Genomic DNA, 25,129 nt, shown 5'->3' with positions numbered 1-25,129 from the left:
ATTATAATAAAATTAAAAATGTATATTTCTGAGATAAAAAGCCAAAATAATGAGTTTGGATGTGAAGCTTATGAAATCAAATTAATCACACTCATGAAATAATAAGTTTTTCTCTCTTTCATCTTGAAAAAAGATTCAAAAAATTATTTGTTTCAAAACTTAAAGTAGCTTTGAGATAAAATAAAAAGTAATAATAAAATTTTACAAAGTTGGAGCTTAAAAGTAAAAATAAACTCATGATTTTAAGAATAATTTCTAATTGTGAAATAAAAGGTTTAAGTTACAATTCTTTTTGAGATTCAAACTACAAGTTTCAAAACTGAGAAAATTTACAATTTTTAAAGTTTCAAACCCATATTTAGGAGATAAAATATAGTTGTGAGATACAATTTCATAACTATGAGATTAAAATTACAAGTTTTAAGTTGTTGCGATTAAATGGTAGTTGTAATTATGGATTTTCAGTTTATAAGTAATAGCTTTTAAAGTTATTATAATGCAATTAAAAGGGGACAAATTAAAAAATAAGTTTTTGTGTCAGGAATGGTCTTCCATAGAAGACCTGCAGCCTAAAATAAGGTGATATTCAAAGTGGGCCCAGGGATGAACAGAGGGTGTCGCATGCTGGCAGCCAGTTGCTGTTTAAAAATACTTCAAACTGTTTTTACCAGACTGGATTCATCATGTCTGAGTAACATGGTAAAAACAGACCTTCCTGCTTCACTAAAGCAAAAACAAAGCTCAACATTGTCCTGGAAAAAAATGGGTTCTGGTGACACACTTAACTCAGTTCTTCAAAAAGCATTACATTTTCCTGCAGACTCACTTACAAAAACCACCAGAAGAATCATGGGAGATTTTTTTTCTTTATTTTAATGCAAATACTTTTAGGCTTTTTCCTTCATCAGCAACACCATCAAACTTAAAGGCAGATCAGCTTTAGATACTTCTTCTCTGAAAGGCCCCGACCCCCCACACAAAGAAAGAAAATAAGTCTTTTCATCATAAGACATGGAGTTAAGAATCATTCTGGTTTTTTAATCTAACTACAGTGAGGTAAATTAATTTAGGATTTGGGGTGGCTTAATTATTTTAGCTATAAATAAAAGGTAACAGCAGACTTCTGTGTAAGATGAAGAGGCGCACTCCCACAAAATGTACAAAAGTACAGAAAATCACCTCCTGCATACAAACATTTGGCTCTAAATCTGAATGCAACACAGAGGCAGGATGTCAAGAGACATATTGATCACTTTAAAACTCCTCCTGCTGCAGGAATAACAATCCACAGATTCAGCACCCTTCTTAAAATATACAGTGATTGCTTTGGATAAATCTGAATGAAGACTTTATTCCCCTTAGCTAATTAGCAGTGCATGGCTCCACAGGAACAAATGGGACAAAAACGTCAGCAGGGACTCTCAAATATCCTTATTTCTTCCATTTTTTCCTTTCTTAATCTCTTTTTATCTTCTTCTTACACAAAAAAGCAGCAGAATAAAAACTCACACATACAGTAAATCCCTGTAAAAAGAGAACATATGTGTTAGATGACCGACACAAACACACAGCGCACAAGGACGCTGCTGTGTCCGAGCAAATTCAAGGCAAACTGGAGTGAAAGTTCAGTCTGGATGAGTTTTCAACATTACTTCATCTGCAGTTACAAAACACAAACACATGTCGAGGCAGCGTGTGATCTACTGATTCAGTGTTGTGAGGACCACTCGGTGTAAGGCTGATTAGCAGTAGGACAACCCATATTGCAAAATGACAGCAAACCTTGTGACACTCTGTGACAAAGTTGAATTCTGGAGGCCCACCCAGCTCCAAGACTTGCTCTACCATCTAACCACCAACTTTAACAGAACAGTCATATTCAGACGTTTCCGCTCTTCATTGTCCTTCAGTTTTCCCCAAAGCACTGCAGAAGAAGAGCTTCACAGAACCGACGAAGAAGACTCCAGGAGGCTCCCGCCAGCCGTCAGTGGTGTCTCTGATCTCTGGTCCATGAGATGGAGGAGCAACGCCATCACAGTCCAACACCACCTGCAACCTGCAGCAGAAGAACGCAGTTAAACTCAAAGAAGGAATTGTTTGTTGGTTACTAAGCAGATCAGAAGCTGTTTCCAATACAAATGGTGCAAATCTTTCCATTAAATTAGAAATTTATTCAATGCTTGTTTACGTGATAAATCAATAAATATCGTGGAAGTGACAGATATAAACAGTTACATGTGATTACATTCATAACTCAGCCATCATCTCATCATCTATCAGCAATCAGAGGAGACGTCTGCATCTTACTCAGGTGACAAGCTTCCCATATTTGGGAGCGGCTACGTATGCAACATTTTGGGAAAACTGTACTCAGCGAATTTACTGAAGAGCTTTGCATTCAACACAATCGAAAGATGCACAACATTTTATGAACTGTGCAATAATGTGAGAGCTCCGGTGGAAACAGCTTCACATTGTCTGAAAAAAATTAAACCAAACCATCTTCCTCCTACTACTTCCTGTCGTCTTCTTCATCATTTTCGCCAGTAGTCACATGACTCATGATGTGATAAAAGTGTTTACATAGTAGTTTTGGGAAATACATCTATTTCTGTTGAAAAACTACATCATCCTAGTGCAAAAAACTTTTTATAGAAAAACAATTTGCTTAATTAGATGGTTAATGGAAACATAGCCAGAAATTGGTATATAAAATATGCTAGGACAAGTATAGTGCCCTAAGGTCCTGCAGATGTTTTTAGCATTTAATTGACTTGGAGATGCTTGTCAAGAATTGTTTTTTATGGACTAATGCAAACCACCGGGTTATATTTTGTAATTGTCCATCAGGAGTTCCTCCATATATTATGGTGCAAGATGGATTGAGTTGTTCAGACCCCATAAAGCAGGGGTTTCCAAACCTTTGATCTCATCCACTTCCATATTTGGAACTAAATCGGATAATTATCCAATAGTTTTCAAAGTGTCTGCAGTCGGAAGGGTCATGTATTATCCAACTTTTACGATATTAACGAGAAACATGCGTCGTAATTCTGCGCCAGAAAAGCGAGATGTGGTCAGTCTGAATGTAAACAATCGCTGAAAATTATAACTCTGAAAATAGTAGACAGTAATGTTAGGAAATTACAATAAAACAGAGTAGAAATTGTAAATATTAAATGTTATTAAATGTGTTCCAAACTCAATTTTTTCAGCATAATCATGGAGTGTTTGTCAATAAAAACACAACCTCTCCCTTTAAGATTCACAGTTTAATCTGACATTCATTATATATATTCAGTCATTACCAAAATCCTATTTTTTACCCAAATGTCTCCATGGAAACCAGGTTATATTTATTACCTGATGTGGTGGAAAACGTCTCATGACAAAATGTGAACGAAGAGAATGGCCAGGCCGATGTTTAGCAGGATCACCATACACACCATGATGGTGTTTGGGCCCTGGAAAGGAAGGAGAAGAGCAATGATCCCAGTGTATTCACTGAACTCCATATTTCCCCCCCAGTTTTCACGTCATGTCTAATTACTGACTGGCTGATTAGTTGGCCAGAGTATGGTAGACACAGTTGGTAAACAAATCCCTTAATAATTAACGTCAAGAGTTATCCATTAAATGCTACATGTATACTTGCTGGTTTGGTTTTTGGAGATCTTATAAAGCTTTGAACAGAGTCAAATGACTCAGAGTTATGCTAAAATAAAGAATCCCTACAATTAATCTGATATTGAATAGGAGGCAGTTTCTAAGTGCTTACAGATTGCAGAAAAAATACATTTGCTGATTTGATTCCTAATCCTTATGAAAATGGCTGCATCATCAGGTCTAGCTGGGCACTTTGCTCATCAACTTATTTTGCATATTAAGTTAAGAAATAAAGTATTTACACTCGCTTGGGAAAATGGCTGCAAACAGATGTGCAATTATAGAATTGTAGATCTTTGAAAAGCAAAAGTGGAGCTACCTGCACAACCAACAAGCATGCAGTAAGTGGTTTCAACAAAACACTTTTCTTCTCCAGCAGCCATTGTACAGTGCATACAGAGGTAAAACCAGCTGACCAAATGTGCTGGAACTCAGTTTGGGCTGCTAGATAACGGCCTGGGCTTTGTTGGGGTTGCTAGGTAACGGTGCAATGCCAGCTGATTTGTGACATTACATTCAGAAAGTTTTTGAAACTGATCATTTTTCGGACATCTAAAAACTTACTCACAAAAAACAGCTGGGTGTTTTTTAAATCGGTTGAGCTGTTTATAGAAGCAGTAGAGACCCAAATGGAAGTACAAAACAGGCAACAAGTGAAAACTGCATCACAGGCCCCTTATATGTTGGTATCTTCACCATCTCACCTCCAGATCTGAAGACTCTGCCGTTTTTCTCGACACCAGGCTCTTTACGGGTGGCTTGGCAATTATGGCTTTGGGTTCCACCGGCTTTGAAACTGTTTTAGGTTCATGATTAGCAGCAGCTTTTGGAGGTGGAGCAGGACTCGGTTCTCGTTTTGGAGACGGAGACGGACTCGGTTGTCGTTTTGGAGATGGAGACGGACTCAGTTGTCGTTCTGGAGATGGAACAGGACTTGGTTGTCGTTTTGGAGGTGGAGCTGGACTCTGTTGCCGTTTTGGTAATGGTCTTGTCTCTGCTCTGCTGCCCGGTCTGCTTCCCTCCCTGGATGGCCTTTTCTTCTCAGAGGTGGACGGCGGTCGCTCCTGGACAGATGGAGCTCTTTCAGTTTTTACCTCTGGGGCTTTGGGTTCAGGGGTCACAGCTTTGGGAGCCACGCTGGCAGCTGGAAGAGGAGCTTCTTCTTCTTCATCTGGAGAGATGAGGCTATTCATTTCTGGAGCATCAGTGGCTGGAGGGACATCTGCAGGTTTTACCTCGGAGTCAAATTTCTGAAGTGGTTTAATTTCCAAGTCGGAGCCCTGCTCGATCTTGTTACTCAGACGACTCGGGGAGCGTGATGGTTGATGACTGCTGGAAGCCGCTCCCTCCTCAGGTGCAGCTGAGGCAGGTGCAGCAGCTGACGCTGAAGGAGTGGTGGCACGACTACCTGGTGCACTGCTGGGTTTAAGGCCACCCTTAGTGGAACTTCCTTTCATGGATTTGTCTTCATTCCAGCCTCTTGGACCAAGCAGTTTGGGATCCTCCTTGTTGATTATGGCCGGACTCGGGGAGGGAGTTCGGGCCGGGGACGAGCCAGGCATGAGGCTGGCCAGTTCATTCAGAATCGGGCTCTCTGGTGGTGTGGGCAGGGGCTCTTCATCAGCCAGCAGAGGCTCATGTATTTCAGTGTCAGGGTTCTCCTGGTCTTCCACAGCCTCCAGCAAAACCCTCTTCTTTATATACTCAGGGCCTAAAAATTAAAAACAGTCAAATGTTTCAGTTCAATTTATCTACAAATAAAATTAGATCTTAAAAAGAAGGGCAACTCCAGAAATTATCTATTACAAGTGTGTGACCACCTTTTGCATTGCAAATTTCTTTTTTGCACATTACAACACTTTCCCATCCATCCTATCCTTATGCACATCATACACCCCTAATTTTATTAACTTTCACACTTCATATAAATATGAATATAAATTTTTGGTTTTGTTGAATAAATTTATATTTTAGAACTCCAATATAGGGTGTTTCTCCCTTTCTTTGTGACCCTTGAACCATGTCATAATTGGGGGCTCGTCCGGGATTTGAATCCAGGAGCTCGGCAGGTTAGGGCTGGAGGGTTTGTTGAGGGTATCTAGGTTTGAGTATGATAATGTGTAAAACTGACTGTGTATACTATCATTTTAAAGTATTGCAGGTGTTAATTTAGGCATTAATTGATGTGACAATCCTAAACTCTAAAACACATTCTCCTCTGAGCTTTCCCTTGTGACTTGTCTGTTCAGTAGCCACCTCTGATGTTTGTCTTTTGGTTATATATGGGCCAAACAGCCAGGCATTGTGACACTACTGACAACTAATCAAACCTAACAACTGTTAGTTTACTTAAGGACATTGCTTTCTTAATATACTACCAACTTGTCCTGTTATGTTGTAAAAAGTGTAGCCCTAAATCTTCTCCAAACAAATCAGTAAAAATGATATAGAAACAAAATTATTTAAACTTTATGGGCAACAATGTAAGTACCTGAAAGTAATTTAGACTGTTAAAAAAAGTTATTAAAGCAATGTTGCATACTTTACTGACATTAACTCTCTTTATTTATTCATTTGAGTTGAAAATTACTGAAAAGAACAAGTCTTAAAGCCAAAAAGGTTTCCTCTGACCTTTGTAGTTGTTCGTTTGTATTAAAATATGCATCCTTCTATTTTCAGAATTTGTAAGTAACATCAAAAGACTGGATACCTTTTTCTGTCTTTGTCTATTTGTGTCTTACTAAGCTTACTGCTGAAAGAAAAAAGCAGGGGCCTCCGAAGTGGCTCTTAACTTTTGTGTCCATGTGTGTGTCGAAAAGCCTGTGCTGAAACTGATACAATCCCCAGGACTGAATAAGACGATCCTTTTTTTAGACATTCAGTTCTGCTCGCCTTGTGGTGAACCTCAGCAGAGAGATTCAACAGCATGCGCTCTGAGATCAGAGGGCAAAGTATGAAGCAAACTTTGCATATCATAGACGGAGAGTCCCCTAAGAAAGTATTTAATAAGCATATTATTGGTAAAATTTACATTTGCACCAATTTTTCCAGAAGATGTTCTTCATTTAATATAACAAAATGTCTTCACCACCGTCAGTTAGCCTTACGATCTCAAGCACCAGATATATGCATCAGTTATGAGCAAAAAGGACAATTAGAGTCAATCCATAAATAATAGTGAGATGCAGTTTATGTGTCTGACATCAGCAACATAATATCTTGTCAAATATTCAACACCTGCAATGTTTAGTGTTTGCAGTATTGCTCACTGATTTTAGAGTTCAATACATTGTGCAGTTCTAATGTTGTACCATTGGCATAATCAGAGCTGCAAAATATTATCCCAGAACAATATATTGAATTGTTGCTCTACTGTTAAAAATTTAATTAAAAAGTTAAACAGCTTAGTATTCATCTATTAATTAGCATTTTCTTTAGACATGAATGGAGTAAGTATTTACTGCGATATTTTACTTTACTCTGATAAATCTAATAAAGTAAAGTGCAACCCACTGCATTCAGAAATCACTTAATTATGAAGCCAAACAACTAATCAGCGTGTGTGTCTGCAATATTAGTAGAAACCCAAAACACTTCCAGCTGTATCTACCGCAAGAAATGGTTCAAATGGACACATTTGAGGTTAGAAAAAAATCACCATTACAGTTGATTCTGATTACAAATAAGTTACACAAGACTTTATTTAGGGATATCAGAGTAAAGGGGGCTGGACAAAATTAATGCTCAGCACACCGTTCATGCTTCTACCGAATAAAATTACATTGAATTCTTTAGTTGTTACATGACAAGATGCCTTTTTGCAAACCACAGTATGAGGCTTATATTAAGACAAAACATAAAAATCATATTATCCCGTTACTGAGGAGTTGCGGTCCACTGACCTGGCTGATAGAAAGAAGGCGACAGCTCTTTGGCAACCATTCTGGCAATGCTGGACTCGCTGTTGGAGGCCTGGGCGGCCTGTTCAGCGCCGTCTGACTTGCCCTTTGCATGGGATGTCCTGCAGTCAAGAGATGCAACACAAGTCGTGAATCACTGACAAGAACAGTCCATCACACTTCCCTTTTTTAGACTGCGTCAACAGAATGCAATGTTGGCAAATTGTCACATGTAACAGTACTATTTGTTATAATGAACATCATCAATGCACGGCATCGTCTGAGGTCATGAACCAAGAAGTTAATAATATCTATATACATAAATCTGTATGGTTACAGCCAATGGACCTAGATCAGTTTACCCCCAGAGAAAAGGCAGCGGTGTGTAACAAATAAAGTCCAGATTATTGTAGAAAATGTTTAATTAACTCTCAAAAATAAAGCAAAAAAGCAATTTTGATTAACTACACCCAAATACAGACATTCAAGTTATGAAGCAATGACGAAAATGTAAAACTATGTTTAAAACGTACAATGACAGTCTGCTTCAAAAGAGACATTATCATTGTCATAGTTCTGGGATTAAATGAGAACTCCATAACTTTATGTCTTTACAAACTTTAAGTAACGTCAATATGATGTTTTAAATAAATGAAAATCACTAAAAATGTAACAACTAATGCATTAAAAAACAATAATGTCTTGTTATTGGTTTTAGGCTCAGAAAGACCACTGGTTATTGAAGGTCATCAAAACCCTTGAGTTTGTGCAAGACAGCAAATTGTTCATAAAACCAAACTGGATATGTGTTATGAATTCAAAATCAATTGGAAAGCCCCCTGTGGGCCCCTGTTTTACTTTCACTAAACACCCTGTAAACGTGGGGGCTTTCCAATCTGACATCAAAATCTGACATCAAAATCTGACATGCTCACTGCTTATAAAGAGCTTAATGAAAGTTACAAAAATAAACTGTTTATTCACTTTTGATGGTGAGCGTCTCAGATAATCAGTCACACAAAAAGCACAGCACAACTTCTGTTAGGGAATATTTTGTAAAGATGAATGTAGAAAATACAGGGAACTATGTTGTGTTTAGTTAAAACTAAATATGCTGCATTCAATTTGCTTGAGAAGCTGAAACTCCAGATCTTGAAACACCTTTAATCAGTGTCTGGTTACAAGTTAGAAAACCAGAAAGATCTGAAACATAAAGCAAGGCTCAGCAGAGGTTGAACTGGCATTCGTCTAAACCACCTGAATTACACACTAAGATTGTTAGCAAGACTCTGTAGAACCTAAATGCACGAGAAAGTAATTCTGTAATATGATTTAGATGTATTGTAATTCGGACACATTCAAAAGTTGCATGTTGGAATTGACACTCATGCCTTAGACTTAGTGAGTCCTTATTGTAAAATTCAAAAATTGATGTGAGGCATGATCGTTTGGACCTTTGGAAATAAGTAAGTTACCACTGTTCAGACGCTCATTGTTCTGACCCACAGAGACGGATGAGGTGTCGATGCCCACAGACAGATGAGGAAGGGACATTTGGATGCTTAGTATTGATGCATCCTTGCTTGGACACTCAGAGTCATTGATTATTGTTGCTTGGATACTTGGCAAGTGATGAGGTATTGGCACTTAGGCCATTGGAGTCATAATTTAGACACTGCAAGATTCATGATGCATTGTTTCACAGAACCGTGGAGACAGATGAGGAGTTGGGGTTGGAACCCTTAAAGAGAGCATCATTGGTGGGAAGCTCTGGCTCATCATCAGGACTATCAATGATCTTTAAGGCAAAGACTGAAGATGCACTGAAACTCAAATCCTCAGAGTCAGACCGTCAGAAACTGACAAGGTGCTGGCATTTCAGTTAATGATGCATGCTGGTATCCAGCCAATTTTGACCCTGGTAGTTTTGGTTTTTTGTGAAATAGTTTGGTTTCTATGTGCGAAATAAAATATACCTAGGATGGTTGGAAAAATGTATTTTAAAAAATCATTGATTTGTTTAACAGCACTTGGCGTAAATTTCAAAGGGGTGGAGGCCTAACAAATTTGATTTCAACTGCACATTGTGTTAAACTGAATCATCCAAAAACAAACAACAACTCAGGATACTAGATCTTGAAGTAAAATTTCTGAATGGCCCGAAATTTCTAAATGTCTTGGAAATAATGAGGAAAACTTTCATGCAGCTGCAGTTTGTGTGTAAAGGTTCAAAGTTTTCCATCAACAATCTGGAGAGATATTTCTGTCTTTACCAACTGACAGACTTCTCTGATCATCAATGCAGCTGCTGCTGCTGTTTGTCTCATAGTAACTGGGAGAATAACTGAATGTGATTAGTCTGAAGACACTTGGCGTACTGTAACTTAATACCGATCTGAATTTAGCTCCCCGGTCCAGTTTTAGACCCAGTGGAGAAGGTGCTTCCCGGTGGAATAATTAGAAAGTCCCCTGATTGACGTAGGTGATCCCCACCTGTCTGAAAAACCATTGTTTAAACACATTTACACCGGCAAGTGCAAATTAAATCTAAAAATGTTTTAGGTTGTGTTGATTGTCAGTCACTTTAGATGCCAGCAGCTCTTCCTGCTGTTCTTAACAAGGATTTCTCACAATTGTAAAATCACATATTTTGATTTTAGTTAAAGCAAATGCTATAAATGGCCATAAATTACCTATTTTTGCCTGATTACATCTTAATCAACAGCTTACTTTTAGGTTGCGAATTCAGGATTCGAGCATAATTAAAAAAATTTCTCTGGAGAATTGGTAGAGTTTGTTTCCTTGTTTTGAATATGGTCCAGTAATTTTCAGCAGAGTTGAGGTTGTTTTATTCCATAAGTTTTCTAACCTGCTTTAATCATTTAGAAACCAATTTTGATGCAGTCAGAAAACTCAACTGGGTTCAAGTTTCAACCATCTGGATGCTTATTTGAGGTGAAGTTGAAGAATTTGAGGATTTTCTATCTGAAAGCTGAACAGTCCAACATAATGCTAACACCCTCATTATTTACAGGCGGGACAGTGTACATAAATCCTCACCTTCACTCCTCCAAACATTTTTTTTTTTTTCAGCTAAATAGCTTTGAAATTAATAAAGCAGACTAACATTAATCTTTCACAGTAACCACAACCTTGTTTAAGGTCACTGCACTCTGCTTAAAAACTGGAACAGAACCAGGAAACCACCAGGTCAACTAAACCTACTTCTGTATCGAGCAGTCATTGGGTCAGAGGCAGGATACATTCTGGACCAGTAACCAGACACACAGGAGAAGCAACCAAGTGAACACACACACTCACGATTTAGAGAGACAAACTAACCAGAGAGAACCGGAACATACAAACTCCATACAGAAAGACTCCAGGCTGGGATTCAAACTCAGGACTGTCTTGCTGGAAGGCGACAATATTTCCAGGAAACCAACCCAAGTAAATGAACGCTACATTTTCTGTCAAAATCAGTGATCAAATAAAGGGCTTGAATTACAGCAGATCGCTGCTGATGGCAACAAAAACACTTTAGTTACCAAAAATTGCAGATACCTTTCATATGCAGTTAGGTTGGTTGTTCAGTGCCTATAAAACATATTCATCACCTTGAGTTTTACTATTTTTATTGATTTTATAAATCAATCATGTTTAAAGAATCATTTTTTGTTTGTATTTTGACAAAATAATTGTTTAAAAAAAACAAAAAAAACTTTAATATCAAAGTGAAAACTGATTTCTCCAAAAATAATGACAAATAAAAATATTTAACATGGTGTCAACAAAAAGATACTGGTCCAATACTGGTGCTTTACAGCTGAGGCTGGTTGTCTACTGCCTATAAAACTGAATGTTTCACACTTTCTATTGCTTTTACAAATAAATTGTGATCTACAAAAAGGGCTTTTTGACAAAAATAATTACATAAAAACAGTAAAACAAAATAATGATAAATACAATATTGCATAACTATTCTATCCCTTTAAATTGACTGACCTAATTCAACAGAGGTCCAACCAGTTGGTGCTAGCAGAGTCACAATGATTGGATTGAGGATTATCTGAGTCCATTGAACTACAACAGACAATATTTTGTTTAAACTGTAAATTGAATCGGTTCCACCAGCACAAAAACCAACGCTGTGAACTGTTCCCTGCTTAGAGTTTATATAAACTTGCTTCAATATCGGTTAATTTCATGGCCGAATAGTTTTGAAAATTTATTTTCCAGATTGTGCGGCTGCTCTGCCAAATATACTCACAATTATTGCTTTCATGAACCATTTATGCAAACACTTTAATATGAATATATTGAAGTGTCTGTGAAGAATGCCAACTGGAATTATAGATCAACAGGATCAACGTTAATGTGACTCTTAATTCAGCGTGCTGACAGTTTTATTAAAGTAATTAAAATAGACTCATACATTTAAATTATGAATAAAAATGCAGTGGATTAAATCTGACTGAATAAGTTTCTAGCAGCTGATTAATAAAAAGTTCTCAACTCAACATCCACCTGTTAGTTTGATTCTTTGTGATCACAAAGCAACAATCCTGTATTTGGGTTTCCTGATGATAGTAAATGGCTGACATTTAAATTACAGGCTATAAAATCAAATCATGACATTTTATGGAAATTCTTTATAAAGTAAAGAGGCATTTATGGAGTAATGCAGTCTACTGCATGTTAGTAAGTTCTTTGAATGCACATGTGCTTCTTTTACGCATGCAAAAGTACATGAACACTCATCAATGTTCCTGATGGGAACTTTAGCTCCAAGTTTCCAAAAATGTGAGCATGTTTGTGAGAGCAGCTGTCTGAATTTTAGAGGTAGAAAAGCAGGAGATAAATTCAATCCATTCACCATTAAAACGCTCCATAAAGTCTTATTTAAATATGAGCAAACAGAGTTGGCACAGAAGGGAGTTACTTGATCAGCTGAACTATTTTAAATCTCCAGTCTGAGATTTAAAAGTGTTTGACAGACGTACAAACACTGGTTCACACACATTTAGCGTGCACAAATAGTTTTGTGAATTCGCCCCTGTGGATCTTATTTACAGTAATCATTAAGTACTTAATATTTGAAGTGACTTGCCCGAAGGCACACTGACTCTTTGAAGGCTTTCTTTTCAACATATGACGATGTGATCTAGCAGGTATCATGCTCTTTGATGCTGAGATGGTAAGAGATCTCAGACGCTTAATGCACACGGCAGAAAAACAGAATCTTAGCAAGTATTTTTGTCTCATTTCAAGCTCTAATGTTTTAGTTTTGTCTCATTGCAAAAGCCCAAACATGTGAGTAACTTTGTACCTTATTTAGGGTCAACAATTCTTGAATATTGATCAAAAATATTAGTTCCTATGCAAGGTTTTTTCACTTTTCTCAAAAAATGCCTTGTAAAAATAATCTGTAAATCTGTATTAAGGAATTATTTATTTAAAACAAGCTCCTGTATCTTGCTGAAAATTTACTTATAAGTTAGTTTAGTTTTATTTAAAGTGTACTAACATTTTTTCAGTACAAATTAGACCAAAAATATTTGGTAATGTTTGGTATTTTTGCACCAAACATTAGTGAAAATAACTAAGGTTTTCGGTCAGGAAACAACAAAAGTCTTTTTTTGCTGTTTTTACTTTCCGCAGCAGTTATTCTGTCCTAAAACCAGCTGGTGGCGACAGATATTTTCTCAATCTCTGGCATGTGCCACAAGAGCTTTCTGGATGCTACCGTTCAGCTGCACTGCAAAAACACAGTCTGACCAAGTTTCAATCTTAGTGCACTTGAAATGAGACAAAACTAACTGACAAGTAACTTTTCAGCAAGATACATAAGCTTTAAGTCAATAATCCCTAATATTGATGAAAAAGTTACTTGTAAGTAACTTTGATCTTATTTCAAGATATTTGCAATTGAAACTAGATCAAAATACTTGGTAATATTTGGTGTATTTGAAGTGTGTGTGAAGTAAAGTTAAATCCATTTGTTAAAATGAGCTTTCAGCTTTAATTAATACTGTCTCGTTACTTTTTCCTCCTCAACAATAGCTATAATTTCCATGTTGAACATTGTTTACAAATGACGACTGTGCAAACAGCTTGTATCAGCAGAACAGCATGTAATCCAAGCCCGACTACTAAAGCAAGGTGCGGTACATGTATACGCCAACCCTTTATACCGAAGCACTTGCTTATGAGCTGTGTCATATTTTTATCTGCAGAACCATTTGACACCACTGCTGACGCAAGGCGAGCCGGGTCTTTAACCGTCGCCGCCTAGCAGAGCAGCCGAGGCTCTCAGAGGCGGACACACCGGTCAGACCGTCGACAGCAGGTCCCAATCAGGAGAGAGGAACTCTGAGCAAACGCGCAAACAAAAAGAAGAATCACTGCGCTTCTACGCAGAAAAAACAAACGAGTGTGTCTGTGTGCAGGCAGGGAAGATGGGGTCAGACAGCAGCGGGGGGAGGGAGGTAATCAGCTGTTGCATTCCCTTGTGATTGTGATACAGCAAGAGTGTGCCTGTCCATATTTAGTCAGAGGCCCGTCTGTGACCGCACGGCCTCGATGTGCGTCAGTTACCGCCCGTCCTGCCACACAGGCCCAGCTGCCAGCCCCACGCAACCAAAAAAGAGAGAGAGAACAATGTCCAAAGAGTGTCTGAATACCAGCAAACACTTTAACCAACTGGATCTGAAGAGGTCCGGTGTGGCATCCCATGAACCGCCCTACTGCTTGTATTTTTAAACCCTCCACTTCTCTGCCAAAGGATCATAGCAAGAGAAAACCTCTGCCAGGAACAGATGTGTCATCTCTCCACTGCTTATATAATAAAGCTTAATGCTCAGTGCTGCTCACCACTTAGTAACTGTGGTAACAGAAGTACTGTGATATACCGCTGCTTCCCAAACGTTCACACCGCCACAGTAAAGAATTAGTTCTACGGGAGGAAATTTAAGTTAAAGTTTGTTGCATTGTTCTAAAAGTAAATGCAAGAAATTCGAATAAACAAAAAAATCCTATCAAGGATACAATTTAATTATGCATTCAATTTTTACTTATCAGTTAAAATTTTTCAGTTTCACATTGAAGCAATAACAGAGTTTCACCAAAGTTGGAATTTGAAATAGGAAACTGGGAGCTTTCTCACCAAAATCCAATATGGCTGCCTGACATCTAAAACTTACAATAAAAAACAGCAGCTTTTTCTTTTGTGATTATTTCTTATCTCTTCAAATTTTTCACAAAGTCTTTTAATGAACGTAATGCTTGTATTGCTAATAGTAGTTAGCCTGGTCCATATTAACTTCTAGAGTCGAGTCAAAATCGGGTTTTATTTCATTTTCAAACTATTCACTGTTAAGTATCATGTTGTTGTCATGCCATAAAACATTGAAGATTTGGAGGCCATTTAATCTTATCGTGTTGTTTATTCGTTTTCCACTGTCATTTTCTAACAACACATCATCCCCCTGGCAACTGTTGCTATAGCAACAGTGAATGTTCCATTGAGCTTTCCATCTTCAGATTTAAAGTACATAAAGAAAAACAAACTTTAAGCTGTATTAAAAGTATGAAAAATACTACAGCATGATTTGTACTTAAAGAAAGAGAATTTTTCTAAAGTAAATTTCTATATGTTGCTGAAAAGTTACTTGTAAGTCAGTTTTGTCTTAATTAAAGTGTACTGAGATATTTGCACAATAAACTATACACAAAATTACTTGGTTAGATTTTGTGTTTCCACGTGTGTAATCTGAATTTATAAAACCAAGAAATAATCTTCATTTTAAGTTATGAGGTTAATATCTACTAGTATTGAATGAGAAGCGACAAACCATTTTTTTTCCTAATTGGTGCAATCTGGAGATTATCCAATTACGTTAAGATATGACCAAAGGTAGATAGCCAAATCAGTGAATCTATTATTAATGCATGCATTTGATTAAATCTGTTCAAAATTTTGCAGCGGTTTGAACATTGCTGGTTGTTCCCGAAGCCCACCTAGATATTCCGAACTCAGGCCTGCATAAGTCCTCATGTGCATGCTGTAGGTGCGCCCAATGCACAGACATAAACAATAACTCATATTTAGTGGTTATCTGTGCAGTGCGATATTTAGATTTGTGTCTGCAGAAAGTCTGCAGAGCATCAGCGAAGTGTCCGCCTGCTGTAAACACTGAGCTTACTTTGGGTTCTGAAGATGAACGTGGACAGAAATACCAGCACCTTGTACGGTCAGACAAACTGCATGTTGAACAAAACATCACCCTGATTTTTGACCTGGGGGTTTTTTTTGGGAAGAGGTGGAATTAAATGTAACAACCACTACAGTGGATATTTAAAGTTTATTCTTTTCCATCAAAACAACTTCAGGTATAAAATAATGAAACCAAAAGCTACACACTGATGTAAATAATGAAAAGTTTACTACCTTATGTATTTATGTAAGGATCAATTTTTAATTACAGAAGCAGTACTGATGGCCGCTCGATAAGGAGTCCATGCCCAGATCTGACCTATGTGAACTGTAAACTGATCCAGTGAAAACACTCTGGCATTTCTTCAACCACAAGACATTAAAAAGTCGCCATAAAATGCCAGAGTACATTTTGAATCTGGGTTTGGTTTGTTGTTTAACCAACCAACTCCAATGAGTTATTTTAAAAAGAGAGAAATCACCACAACATTTTTCCTCCAGTTAATTAAATTAAATAAGTAACATGTTGCATAATGCACCTAAAGTATCCATATATTTTGAAATGCAGCGTCTTGGCAACCCCTAATCCTCTAAAAATCACCCACCATTATTTAGGAAAATACCCAAACCTGTTGAATTTTCTACACATTTATTAACGGAAACGTCGCTGTATTCATCAGAATTTTATGGAATGGATCTAAATAAATAATTTTTTAAAATATGGTTATTGATAAATACTTAATAAATATGCAATCAAATATTATCATTTGTAAACAAATAATGATAGCAAACTAAGAACAAAAACACTCCATTTAAATAACTCAACTAGCATTATTTTTGGCTTGCTGCTCTTAATGGGACTCTCATGCCTCAAAACCATGTAAGTAACTGATGCAAGAATTTATCTGTGTCAGTGGAGACCGACGGACCAGAGTGAAGCCATTTGTCATCCAGACTGTATTTGAAACAAAAGAAAAACAAAGCATTCAAATGGAAATGATCAAGTTATTTTTAATTTATAATGCGATTTATTGCTGATTGCAACAGCTTTGCTCTGAATCTTGATATTTATTTCTTTAGCTGACAACTATTAGGACTCATTAATGTAATAAAAAACGAGGTCAGTGTCATTTTGGCGGCGATGCTGCCAGTTGCAAAACAGAAGAACATAAAACTTGGTGTTTGTACATCAGAGAGTGAGCATGTCTAAAGAGGTTTCTGTGAGGATACTGGCTTCTTTCATCCAAACCGTCTGTCATGTAAACTGTCTTCAGTCCTCAGGCCTTCTGGGTACTTTTATGTTTGTATTTTCTTTATGGAGAAATTAACGGGCCTGTTACGATATAAACAATTTGCTGGATGAGAAATTGTTCCAGAAGTTTTTGCAATAAATCATAATGTTGTTGTTTTGAGACCTTTTTCAATTAATATATTGGTAATGGCATAATAATGCAGTTTTAAATTCTAATGAACATTTAGCAGTGGAAGTGGAAGACATTTTAAATATCAAAAATCAATAAACAACATCAAATAAAATGAATTCTAAAGTCTCTGCAAATAAAACTGTCCTTCAAAAAAACGGGGTAGTTGGAACCAAAGCACCAGACTGAAGCCTTTTGTGACCCAGTTTTTGGTAAAAAGAGAGAAAAATAGAGAAACATTGAGCTTGTTTTAATTTATCATGTGACTAATTGAAATGCAAATATTTCATCTTATATTTAAATGAGAGGGTGGAGTTTTCTCTGTAGTGGGAAATATGAAAATTAGGTTTACAAAACAAAAGTGTTAACAAATAAAACATCGTTATAAAATAAATAATTAAAAAACTACATAAAACAATCCTGAAATAAGTACATGAATATTGAAATAAAAATAAATACATACATAAAAAATAAACAAGTTAAACTGATTGAAAAAATGAGCTCCCCAAATAAAAATATTTATTTAGTTTTTATTTCATGGAACATTCATTTATTTGATTACAAAAGCTCCAACTGGCAGTTTTGCCTGTGTTCACTGTCTGAAACCAATTAATACATTTTGAAGGATGATTTTATTTAATCTAATCTGTTTTATTTAGGTTTTGGTTCTGCGTGCTTTTTGTCCAATTTATTTATTGGTTTTGGTTGTTTTTTTAATTATTCGTATTATTATTTATTTTTGGATAATTACAATGTTTTCCAGTTCCAGTGACCTACTATGCTTTCCTTAACAGGTTGGATAGGTCTATGGGCTGTACAAAACATCTTCCTTGCATTTTTTGTTTTTACACAAAATCATAAAATAACCAGATTTCAGTGTTCTCAGTTCAGCCAATTTAGGGCCTCTGGTCCCTTTAAATCCTAATAAGCTGCTGTTGGCCACGCCCTCCGACTCAATGTTTACACTCACACATGAAAATGGCTGCAAACGGATGTGCAATTATACAACTATACATCTTTGAAAAGCAGGAGTGGAGCCTCCTGCACAACCAACAAGAATACTTGTTCACTTATCTTTTCCAGCAGCCATTGTACAATGGTAAAACCAGGTGACCAAACGTGCTGGAGCTCTGCTTGAGTGAGTTGCTAGGTAACGGTGCAGCCCACGTCAATGGCTGCTTAACATTCAGTGGGTTTTTGAAACGACTCACTTTCTGCTGCTTTAAGGGTTCTTCAAAAGTTAAGGTTTATTAATAATATTATTGCTTATCGCAACCATTTTTTGGGACAATTTATTGTCCTGCAAAATCATGTATAGTCTTAAATTGTTTAGCTGAATAAATGAATAGCAACCCTTTTTGGACTCATAATACAAGACAAAAAAGTCCATTGACATAAAGTGAACCAGAAACGCGTCAAGTCTTACCTAGAAGCAGCGATCTCTGCTTTCTGTTTGCCAATGGCCGCCGCCCTCTGCGCTCCCTCAACCGCCCGCTCCACCTTCTGCTTGATCTTGGTTCCCTTGAGCTGGATCACCCTCTTCTTCATGGCCTTCACCAGCATGTTGTTCATGTACTTGCCCTCCTCCTTCCCTCCCTCGGCAAAGGTGGTGCAGCCATACCCGTGTCTCTGGTTGTTGAGCCACTCGCCCTCATACTTCAGGCCGCTGGATCTCTCGCTTATCCCGTATCCTGAGCGCTTGTCGTTCTTCCACTCGCCCATGTAAACCTCTGTGGTGGTGGCGTCAATGTCAGCCTCCACCGGGGGGAAGTCCTCCGCTCCGGCCAGGCTCTCGTCCCCACTGATGGTGGAGTTTGTGTCGCTGGCGTTGGAACTCAGAGCGGACTCTGTCCTCAGGAAGCTGATCTTGCTCTTCTGGCTGGACAGCGATGTGCTTGACTCGGATTTCTTCAGCTTACCCAGCAGGGAGCCTCTTCGGAACAGGCCCTTCTTCTTGGGCTTCACAGTGTCCGGATCCACCTGGAGGGTGAGAGCGAAGCCTCCGCGGGATGGTCCCAGCTGGGTAGGGGTGGCGACAGGCGTCTCTTCTCCCGAAGCATTAGTGGTGGTGATGACCGGGACATCCTGCTGTAGAACGGTGCCGTTGCTATGCTCACTGCGAAGTGAAGTTAATGAAGTACGAAGAGGGGAACGCACGACTGCTGCCATGCCATAGGGTACGCTTTGCCGAACACCATAGCCATGGCGCATCCCACCAATGAACTGACCCTGGTAGGTACCTGAAAATGAACCAAAGCATGTAAGACACTTGGAATTTGCTCTATGAAGCAAAAGTATTCCTCAGTCTAGGACAACATGGTAGTACTTATAGGAAAGTCTCCCTTCCTGTGCTTTAAGTAGTAAGAGAAAAGAGTGCAGAGGTTAGAGAATATGTTTAGGGAAGGTACATTCATGCCAAAATCATTCTACAATAATGAAATTTTACTCTGCTCAGTTCTGCTTATTTTTAGCTCTTTTCAGAATTAGATGTTTTAGGGCATCTTGTAATAGAAGGTTTAAACTCGAACGTGAAAATGGCGGAAAACAGAAACAGAATTATACAACAATATATCTTTGAAAAGCAAAAGTGGGACCTCCTGTACAACCAACAAGATTGCACCATGTGGTTTCTAAATGGTAAGTCAACAACAAAGCACGTCTTTTCCAACAGCCATTGTACAGCAGTAAAACCAGCTGACCAAATATGCTGGAGCGCCACTTGGGTTGCTAGGTAACAGACTGGACTTTGCTGCGGGCAGTGCCTGCTGATTTGTGACGTCACATTCCAAAGTTTTTGAAACGGGTCATTTTCCAGACACCACAAAACATGAACTTATTACCAAAAACTGGATGGGTGGTTTTCTGAAGCATTTGAAACCCAAATGGAAGTACAAAAAGATTTTAAAAATGTGAACTTTGCATAATAGAAGCTTTCAATATGATAGATAAGAAATATTTTTGGAATCTGAAACTGATTAAAAAAAAAGAAAATATGATCAGGGACTTCTTGCACTTAATGCATTGTAAGATGCATTAAATTTGGTTAGATTTAATGCATTTAATTAAAGCATTAAGTGCTTTAATTGTAAGTATTTATTGATTACAACTAGCATTGTAAACTGCCAGCAAACAATGTTTGCTAACTGTAAACAATGTTTACAATTGTTTACAATTGTAAACAATTGAATATTTGGCCTGATCCTTGAAGACCAGAGATCCAGAGTCTTAAGAGTCATGAATTTTTTTATTATCTTTGCAGGGTGAATCTTTGCAGCAAACAATGCTGCATACACCAACGACCAACACTCGACAGTCATAGCTGAAACACTGAATGGCAGGGATCTATTTTAAAACAAACTGGAGGGGAAAGGTCGGATAGAGTCCCAACCATGCTATGCATGTGTTGAACATTTTTGGATTGTTTTATATAGATGTGTAATAAATGGACTGAATATATATAACACTTTGCTAGTCAGACTGACAACTCAAAGTACTTCACACTAGAGCCACATTCACCCAATCAAACGTAGAAATGTGCAGATATTTATACTCCAAAACTCATATCAGTAGAAAACTTGGGGTTAAGTGACTTGCCTAAGGGACTCATTAACATGTAGGAGGAAGCTGGAATATTTGAAAAATATTTGTTCAATATGATATTTTCCACAAATTAATTTGTATTGTTAGCATGTTAGCATGCTCTATCTGGGAACCTTGGCCAGCTACTGACAGGTAGTATTAACATGCACAGAGGTGCTAATTTCTGTGACAGCTAAGTTAGCATAGTTGGCTTTTCTTACGATGGAGTTAATGTTTCTAGACCAAAACAAGAAGCACATTTAATTAACTTAGTGGTATGATTAATGGTTATGAAAAGTAAGCTCTGCCAAACTGGTAAAATCTAAATTAGCAAAGCTAGCTTTTCTTAGATTTGCTTAATGTTTCTCTAACAAAACAAGAAGCACATTTAATTGACTTTAGTTAACTTTTATTACAATTTGTCACCAAAATTATTACAATTAATATTTTCTAATGGTTATAAAATGTTAGCTCTGTCCAGCTGGTCAAAGCTAAATTACCAAAGTAAGCTTTATTCAAGGTTGACACAATTGTTAAATTGTTTAAATGCTTTAGCTGTTTCTAAAGCAGGAAGTACATTTCTGATGCCAAAACATCTAGAAATAATCATTTCAATCATTGATTACCCAAAAGACAAGTAAGCAACCAGATTTTACTCAAGTTATAACTGTTGAATGTGGATCCTAGAGATAGCTAGTCCTGTGCCGGTAAGGCCAAAAGGTCACTGAGCGCCTGTGCTATTAATAAATCCTGAGATCTGGTGCTGTCACATCCCCCACCACAGCTTCCAGTGGACGAGGTTGGAACCTGATGAGTCAGGGAAATGCCTTCATTGTACCAGCAGGATCAATATGTTTTTATCTAGCTTTATCCAACAAGATCAAACTATTACTTGGCTATAATATTTTTAATTTTAAGCATGCACATATCTATTAGCTGTGTTCATGAAAAAAATATATTGTTGTGAAGGTGTTATAAACTTTTGGGAAAGTATTCATTATTTAACTTCATGCCGTTATTCATTAGTTAATGTGGATTTCTGAAGGGAAATGTGAACTTAGTAATGATAACAAATTTTCCATTTATTTACCTTCACCAATTCAAAATAAACAATGTGATGTAAAATATGACGCCATGTTGACCTGAACAGCAGCAGGACCGCATTATTTTGCTTATCCATAATAAGCTATATTTGTTTCTATATTTTTTAAAAACAGAATATCTACTTCATCTTGCTTTTGATGTCTTTATAGTAATGAATGAAAGCATTTTGTGAGGTCGACTCCCAACATGCTCAGACTCCTGCTTGACTGACAGCAGCAGGGTGGTGTTTTCTTCCGGTTACACTCACTTCATAAAACATCAGATCATTGGCGATGAACTCGTTCGTACACACTCACTTCCTTCCATGTTTCTAGAAAGAATATTGGTGCAATCAAATGATAAAAAGAATTTGGCTGCTGATTTGATCTGATCTGAATGATATTCATCTTTGGTGAAGATACCTGATACCTGATACCTCTGTAGTGACAAACAGAGTGGTACGTTTTCCTACACTGCCAATCAACTTTTACCATAGAATGAAAGTAAACAATTTTGTTTCTGCAGAAATGAGGCAGTGGAAAGAGTAGTTTCCTCATAATCTGAAGGTTATGGGCTTGATTCCAACTGTCACATGTCGACTGACAAATGAATGCCTAAGTTCACAACTATTGCATATGTTTGAATGTGTGCATCTGTAAGAGTGACTCTGGTTTAAAAGTGCTTTAAGAAACTGTTCAGAACATAACTTACAAAGTGAACCTAATAATTGATCTGTTAAAATTGTTATTAATTTATTGCAAATTAATGTAAAATATCTCTTACATGATGCATATGAGTAGTACAGCAATAGAGAGGAACTTTCTGTAATTTTAAGTTGTAACATATGGTTTTATTCACCGTGACTAAAACCTTTACAACATCATCTTATTTAGACAAAAATGTAAAACAAAAGTTTTTAATTTAATTGCTTTTATTTTTACAGAAAAGCAACAGTTAGTCCTTCTACTGTTAAATGATATAACACTGACTAGTGTGACTATAGTAATGTTATTGATAATCTTTTATTGTTTATTTGATAAACTTGTGCAAAAATAAAAACTAAAGAACTGCTAAATTTGGTAGTTAATTTTAACTTTTATAAATTGTCATTTTGCCTTTACTATAATCTGGTTAATTATCTGGGCTATCTAATTATAACTTCATAAGTTTCTCTACAAATAAACTTTCCTTTAAGGTATTATTGGTCTATATGTGTTTTCTGTGACCAGACATATTTCTTTTCTGTAAACAAGGAAGACAGTACAGGAGTTTTGGTCCAGCCAGCTGACCGGCAGTGTGCAGCAAAACCTGGGAGATTAACATTGCACTTCTAGATTGTACAATGTCAGCTTGTTAAACTGTATAAACAATATGAAGAAAGGGTTTTGGTTTTGAAACTGTAACAGTTTTCAAATTGGAGTATACTTTGATACTAAACACGCCTGTCCTTACTTTTAAAATCTTAAATTAAATATTACTTTTGCACACCTACTTTTTTCTTAAAACATTTTTAAAGAGTCAGTATAGGGTTGTAAAGGCCTAAAGTCTTATGTAATTTGGTATTAGACCTCATGGTAGACACAAAACAAAATACATATAAGTGATATTCCAATACCATGATCGACTGTAGAACAGGAAAATAAAAAAATGTGAAATAACTGTCACTTTGGTTCCAGGTTCAGTAGGAAAACCCAGACTTCAATCTCTCCAACCCTGGTACGCTCCAGCTCATTCCAGGTGGCACCAAACGGTTTCTGGGCCAGAACACTATGTCATTCTTGCTGTGGGTTCTGGTTCTTTACCACATTTATCTATTTTTAGTGAATTCTATTAATTATTACATAGTTATAAATAAACATAACTATTCAGAGTATGTATTTCCAATTTCATTCAAATTATTATATTAATAAATATTAATTAATGATTTATGTACCTATTGATTTGTGTCACTTTAGGCCTTCCATACATTTGGACTGAGACACTTTAAGGGATATTTCATGACTTTCACCTCCATTTGCATCAATCCTGAAACCTGTTCTTGTTCAAAGTATTCTATTAATAAATATTAATAATGGAGTTACTTACATATTTACCTACGTCATGTTTGGCCTTCCATACGTTTAGGGACTTCTGGAAACTTTTAAGGCATATTTCATGATTCTCACCTCCATCTCTGTATGTTTTCGTGCCTTATCCACCCTGAAGCCTGTTATTCTTATTCAAAGTATTCTTATAATAAAGGGCTTATTTACTTATTGTATTATGTCATTACATTTACATTTAGGGACTGATGGACACTTTTATGATAATTTCATTACTTTCACCTATATCTATGTATTTTTCTGTCCGTATCTATCAGTTATTCTTATTCCAACTATTTTATGAATAAGTATTAATTAAGGACTTATTTATTTAAGTCACTTCAGGGCTTCCGTACATTTAAGAAGTTCAGAAAACTTTAAAGTCTTATTTTATGACTCTCACCTCCATCCGCGTATGTTTCCGTCCCGTATCCATCCTGAAGCCCGTTGTTCCAGGTTCCTTCGTACTTGGCTCCGCTGCCCACGCTGACCCGGACCCCGTACCTCCCTTTGAAGCCGTGAGTCCATTCCCCTCGGTAAATCCAGTGTCCTTTGGTTTCCACTCCGAGTCCGTGGCGCTTACCCTGCGACCAGTAGCCTTCGTAGGTGTTCCCGCTGGGCCAGGTGTAGACCCCGACCACCTCGAAGCCGTAGTTCCAGGAGCCCGAGTACTCGCCCTGGCCCTTGGGTCCTGTGCAGATGCCGTGGCCGTGGGCTTTGCCCCCTTCCCAGCCTCCGCAGTAAGCCCCGCCATCATCAAACTCGAAGCGACCTCCACTCATCCCGAAGCGCAAATCGAAAACTGAAAGATGGTTCTGGGTTTTCCCCTTCCTTTTACCTGTCCGAAGTTCCTGACGTCGATTTCACCTGACATGCAGCTGAGAGATGAACTTTATTGGGTTTCTTCTGTTGCGATCTCCATTTGAGTTCTTGTTATTCTAAATCAAGCATAGTTCTTGAAACAACTCATTTTTTTGTGTTGCGGATTTATTAGAGCGAATTGCGAATAAAATGTGGAAGTGAGTGTAGAAAAGCCAGAGATCTTACATGGCTTTCTCAGGTGGCATTTCCCCCCCTGTCCCTGCCACCCAGCTACCTCCTGACAGCCGCCGCGGTTGGACACACTTCAGCAAACCTAACAAGGCGACCAATCCACAAACACACACACCCTTCCAAAAATACAAC

General features: G+C 37.4%; 2 protein-coding genes across 3 annotated transcripts in view; one reads left to right on the top strand and one right to left on the bottom strand.

Annotated features, from left to right (window-relative positions):
• Window positions 1-25,129, top strand: part of gdap1l1 (ganglioside induced differentiation associated protein 1-like 1) — a 50,907-nt gene that overhangs the window by 5,903 nt on the left and 19,875 nt on the right. The window contains exon 3 of one of the 2 annotated variants that reach the window (XR_006371285.1): window positions 1,911-1,999. The exons of the other annotated variant lie outside the window; for it this stretch is intronic. The gene's annotated coding sequence lies outside the window, so the exon portion shown is untranslated. Of the gene's footprint in view, window positions 1-1,910; window positions 2,000-25,129 lie in introns of those variants that run through there. 2 annotated transcript variants of the gene reach the window in all.
• On the bottom strand, window positions 853-25,058 carry jph2 (junctophilin 2). The gene is made up of 6 exons (XM_044124025.1): window positions 24,348-25,058; window positions 18,628-19,441; window positions 7,569-7,687; window positions 4,371-5,377; window positions 3,364-3,464; window positions 853-2,056 (listed from the first exon to the last, which is right to left on the bottom strand). Exons 1-5 carry the CDS (start codon window positions 24,724-24,726, stop codon window positions 3,384-3,386), a joined length of 2,400 nt encoding a protein of 799 aa, XP_043979960.1. The 5' UTR covers window positions 24,727-25,058; the 3' UTR covers window positions 853-2,056; window positions 3,364-3,383.

Source organism: Gambusia affinis, linkage group LG01 (assembly GCF_019740435.1).
Source record: "Gambusia affinis linkage group LG01, SWU_Gaff_1.0, whole genome shotgun sequence".
NCBI classification, from domain to species: Eukaryota; Metazoa; Chordata; class Actinopteri; order Cyprinodontiformes; family Poeciliidae; genus Gambusia; species Gambusia affinis.
The sequence above is the reverse complement of the archived record's forward strand: the minus strand, read 5'-3'. Positions and strand labels throughout refer to the sequence as shown.

Coding starts and splice junctions, on each gene's coding strand:
- jph2 (XM_044124025.1), bottom strand. CDS start 24,726: ATGAGTGGAGGTCGCTTCGAGTTTGATGATGGCGGGGCTTACTGCGGA. Junction 5,378..7,568: donor GCCTTCTTTCTATCAGCCAG/GTCAGTGGACCG, acceptor TTTAATTTTTAG/GCCCTGAGTATATAAAGAAG. Junction 3,465..4,370: donor CAGAGTCTTCAGATCTGGAG/GTGAGATGGTGA, acceptor CTTCCTTTCCAG/GGCCCAAACACCATCATGGT.